General features: G+C 39.5%; 1 protein-coding gene across 1 annotated transcript in view; it reads right to left on the reverse strand.

Annotated features, from left to right (window-relative positions):
- Positions 1 to 4147: 4147 nt before the first annotated feature.
- MTRR (5-methyltetrahydrofolate-homocysteine methyltransferase reductase) overlaps positions 4148 to 5275 on the reverse strand; it is a 23068-nt gene continuing 21940 nt past the window's right edge. Inside the window, exons 13-15 of the mRNA XM_009883756.1 lie at positions 5255 to 5275; positions 4661 to 4721; positions 4148 to 4290 (exon numbers count right to left, since the gene is read on the reverse strand). The exon at positions 5255 to 5275 is cut by the window's right edge and continues 127 nt beyond it. Of these exons, the coding sequence (XP_009882058.1) occupies positions 4148 to 4290; positions 4661 to 4721; positions 5255 to 5275 (225 nt within the window). The remainder of the gene's footprint in view (positions 4291 to 4660; positions 4722 to 5254) is intronic.

The following is a 5275-nucleotide window of genomic DNA, read 5'->3' on the forward strand; positions in this document are numbered from 1 at the left end:
CACTAGTCATGTTCTGTGAGTTTACCATTTCTCTAATCTGGCCTTGTCATTTTTCAGAAGAAACATCTCGAGATGCTCACTGTCCTCAGAGACTGCCAAAAAGGCGTATTCATCCCATTCCTGTCAATATTCTAGATTTCCTGAAAAGCTGGGAGAGACGGGGGAAGGAAAAGGAGAGAATATAGAGGTGCAAGAAACATGGAAATACTACTGTTTCCAGGTGCAGTAAAGTCGGCTTGAAGCTAGAAAGAGCAAACTGAAAAAAATGGCATGAATTTAGGAATTTGAAAACCTCTTTTGAAACTACAGATTAAAAAAGAAAGTGTAACATCACCCACATTTGACAAATTCAGGTTAATATTCAAAAACTGATAAGAAAACGGGTCATAAGGAATGTTTCACCATTAATTCTTCTCTGGAACAATGGCCTTAATGTAACAAGTCCTTGTTACTGGCATAAAGACTGTAAGCCTCTCAAATATAAGAAACAGCACACAACCTTCATTATTTCTTTTAAATGATAAAGGAATTATTTAACCAATTCTGGAATTAAGAGTAAAAGCATATACATGATATTTCTCTACTGAAAGAAAGCGAAAAGATGTTAAAAAAAATCCCCTGCTTAGCTTTAGGAGATGTAGTGAAGTCCACCCCCGTATGCTTTTCTGAAAGGCGCACTGAGGAGGAGTCATAAATCAGCAATATCCACTTATACAGAGGCACAATTTAATTAAGAAAAACATTCAGTTCTTATTGCAAACCTCCATCTCCATGATTCCTGAATCTCAGAAGTCCTTTCCTCCCTGCCTTCCCTGTCTGGTCAATGTCACTGAATGTGAATGCAAAAATATTTCAGATAAGAACACAAGCTGGGGTTTGTTGCGGTTCTTGTAGTTTGTCTGAACGTTGGGCTTTGCACCGTGCAGTTCTAAATTTAAGAGTTAAGCTGCAACTATTTTCTATTGTTCTAAGAGATCATAATAAAGGCCATGTGCTTCACTACGGACTTACCACTACATTACCAAACAATCCAAGTATTTTGGGTTTGTAGAGAACTGATAACAGGGGAAGGGAAATGCACGGATACCAGTTGTAAATTAGACCCTCTGACAAACGCAATACACACAATCAGAAAAGGAAACTCAACTCCCAATATCCCAAAAGGTGCTATGCCATTATCTGTAGTATTACTAAAACTGTCATCACAACTTCTGTATTGTGATATCTAACTAAGCAAAAAATGAATACCCATAAGGAATCTGGGAAAAACTGCAACTTGTAGTCAGAAGAACATTGTTTTCTCTGTAACCTCCAAGAACTTCCAAGGGGCACTGAAAAACATAAAATCTGAGAACACACGTGATATAATAAATGCTATTTCCAGACAAACTCCAGTTAACAGAAGGTAGTTAATGATTTATCTTTACTATTGCAATACTTGCAGCTTTTTCTTTTATTAGTAATTTTTGAGAATGTGTAAAAGTGATTGGCTGATGCAAAATGTTGGTGAGCACCTTAGTCATTTCCATTAAAGTTTTAAATTGGAATACTTCTCAAAAAATAAGCACTTCTCTCCTTTTTATGTGCCAAAGTTAAAAAAATGCACCGTTTGCTATTACTGTAAGCCATCTCTCCCTATGGAGCTTTTTTTGTAGAGGTTACTTGACAGTGATTGATACAACTGTTCTGCTGAAGAATTTGTGCACAAAGTTTTAGTTGCTCTCTTCCAAGGATATTTAAATAATCATTACACAGGTTATATCACAACCTTAATTCCAGGCACTCCACTAGAATGTTTCTTTTTTAAATACATGATTTTATTCTAACTGATCATCGTATTTTTCCCATATTTTTTCTCGATTTACCTACCAGTTAACTAATAATCACTAGACAACCACAAGACTTGGAATAAGTGACATGGTTCTGGTTATGCATAAGACAAAACAAAACAAAAATTCTCCCCAGGAAATAAACAATGATTTGTCTAAAATATTCTCTCATACTTTGTGTTACTCTTGAAAGATCTAAGTATGACAAGGAACCAAGGAGACAACACACGTTTAGAAATTAGAAAAAGCAGCGGGAAGAGGGAACTGAGGAGAAGCATGAATGACCTACGCTATTACTCTTCCACCTGTTTGCACTCCAAATAGCCCTTGTTAGAAAGAAGACCAGATACTTCAACAATTTACTTTCAACAACTTGATTTTTGCAGTGGATGGACATATCCAAGGACAACTGCTTTCAAAACACAATATTTTACTATATCTTCAATTAAAAAATAAATAAATTAGTAATCTGAGAAAGTATTTACTAAGCAATATTTCTCCCGCAACCAAATTCAACCCAACCAGTGAATTTCCTCATAAATTAAACCACAAACATTTTAGAGACAGGAATGACAGTGATTTCAAAAGAATTATGCAGGAAAACCTTATAAGAATTAGCATGGAGTGTAGCAAAACTTTGAGATATGATGGAATGAAAAAAAATAGGTATTTAAAGAAAACTTCAGAGTTGAAATTCCACAGTAACCTTTCTCTCCAACATTCTGAATATTCACTCCTTTTGGCAGTTACTGTCATTGTGCAAGCTGAAAAAATACATACAGTCTCAGTATCTAGGAAGTGTTCTGTGGTGGGTTGACCCTGGTTGGACACTGCGTGCCCATCACAGCCACTCTATCACTCTCCCTCCTCAGCTGGACAGGGGATAAAAAAATACAATGAAAGGGTCATGGGTCATGATAAGGACAGAGAGATCTCTCATCAGTTACTGTCATGGGCAAAATAGACTCAACTTGGGGAAAGTAATTTAATTTATTACTAATTAAAATCAGAGTAGGGTAACAAGAAAAATAAAACCAAACCTTAAAACACCTTCCCCCACCCCTCCCTTCTTCTCAGGCTCAACTTCACTCCCGATTTCTCTACCTCCACCCCACAAGCAGCACAGGGGACAGGGAATGGGGGTTGTGGTTAGTTCATCACACATTGTCTCTGCTGCTCCGTCTTCCTCAGGAGGAGGACTCCTCACACTCTTCCCCTGTGCCAACGTGGGGTCCCTCCCACAGGAGACAGTTCTCCACAAACTTCTCCAACATGAGTCCTTCCCACAGGCTGCAGTTCTTCACAAACTGCTCCAGCACAGGTCCCTTCCATGGGTACAGTCCTTCAGGAACAGACTGCTCCAGTGTGGGTTTCCCATGGGGTCACGAATCCTGCCAGCAAATCCGGTCCAGTGTGGGCTCCTCTCTCCATCGGTCCAGAGGTCCTGCCAGGAGCCTGCTCCAGTGCGAGCTTCCCATGAGGTCACAGCCTTCTTCAGGCACATCCTCCTGCTCCACGGTGGACATCCATGGGCTGCAGGGGGACAGCCTGCCTCACCAAGGTCTTCATTACAGGCTGCAGGGGAATCTCTGCTCCAGCACCTGGAGCACCTCCTCCCACCCCTCCTTCACTGACCTTGGTGTCTGCAGAGTTGCTGCTTTCACTTCTTCTCACTCCTCTCTCTGGCTGCTGCTATCCCAGTTCCAGCACCGCCCCCCCCCTCCCATTCTTAAAGATGTTATCCCAGAGGTGCGACCACCATCGCTGATAGGCTTGGCCTTGGCCAGTGGAGGGTCCATCTCAGATCCGACATCAGGGAAGTTTCTAGCAGCTTCTCACAGAAGCCACCTCTGTAGCCCCCTTGCTACCAAAATCCTGCCGTGCAAACCCCATACATGTTCAAATAAATCCTGGCAAGTCAGCAACACATTTAACGATGCACAAATTAGTGTGTAACATCATATTTGCTCTGTAGCTTCTTTATGTATACATTATAGGAAAAACTACATGATGTAATGTAAACATACAATTACACTTGTACAAGTACAGAAGTTTTTACTTTCTATGTGAAACCAATCTTAAAATGAGAGAAACAAGGCACTGAGGCAGTCCATTATGTATTGTCAAAAAAATCATACACTTCAAAAGGCAGCCTGGCTTGTTGTCATTTAAAAGGTTTCATATTCCTGTTTGAAAGGTCAATAGAGAAAGTTAAGATTTGCGTGACTACAGACAGCACTTCTGACAATAACTTCTAGTCAAAAGCATAATTGTGAAACAAAATCTTTGTCTTACAAAGGCATAGGAAAAGCTAAATATTAGCTCCAAACATCCTGCAAATATCGTTTTGCTTCTCGAAGCGTGGCCAGGATTTTCATTGCTTCCAATTTGTCAACGTCCATTTCCATGCTTATAATGTCCACTACAGCATCACTTACACCATCAGCCATGTGCTTCTTATCTCTGGAAAAAGAAAAGGGGGTAGGGAGGATGAAAATGCATAATAGTGTATTTTTCCTTTTATCAAAGGCTTCAGAGCCAGGAAAACAGGCACTAAAAATAAAACCCCAAACACAAATACAGCCTCTATATTGTATGGCAACATTCTCACTGAGTTTTCGTGTAGCTGAGCACTGACAGTAAGAAGGGTTTCTCTCAATCAAACATCAGAAAGTTTTCAGCATGCTGTAATTTATAAGAAAAAAACCCTTGGAACCCTAGTTGAGCTGTCACAGAATAATTGTTTTCTTTTAGGGAGAACTGGACCTGCTGAAGTATTTTTTATTATTATATCACCATATGGTTCAAATACAAAAAAAAAAACCCAAAACCCAACCAAACAAAAAAAGCCCCACTCTCACTTATTAATAATGCTGTTTTTAATACAAATAGCTGACATTTATTCTTGCAGGAGAAAGTATTGACATTAGGCTCTATATTCAAACAGTTTGTACATTTATCAACAAAATTCCTAAAAATCTCAAACCTCAAGGTAAGATAGCATCCACAAATAAAACTTCCCGCATTAAAATAAATTGCTATCACGGAGTTTAGCATTCTGGCCCATCCAAGCCTGGGACAGCAGCAGAGGACTGCTGCTCTCTCACAGCTGTGCAGTTTATCATCACATGTATTCAAGTATCTCATTTTCTCAGGAGAAATCTATTGGCTTGAAACCTCCTATAGCTTAATTAAATACTAAAAAAGAGAAAGTAGTAATAAGTGACTCAACCAACCAGTGGAACTGTATCATTACAAGCTCTACTTTCAAGACTGTATTGGAAAAAATGGACATAGTGAGGACCTTCGAGCAATTCAGGAAGGCTATTTCAGCATCATGTTAGGCCTTTCAGACAGCGATAAGTCTTTCTAAAGCCTCAAACTTCTGCTAACTCTGTGCTCTTTCCGAGACAGTCCATCTCCACTCTACTCACCCACATACATAG

The sequence above is a fragment of the Charadrius vociferus genome, unplaced genomic scaffold (genome assembly GCF_000708025.1).
Source record: "Charadrius vociferus isolate BGI_N301 unplaced genomic scaffold, ASM70802v2 scaffold103, whole genome shotgun sequence".
Lineage (NCBI taxonomy): Eukaryota > Metazoa > Chordata > Aves > Charadriiformes > Charadriidae > Charadrius > Charadrius vociferus.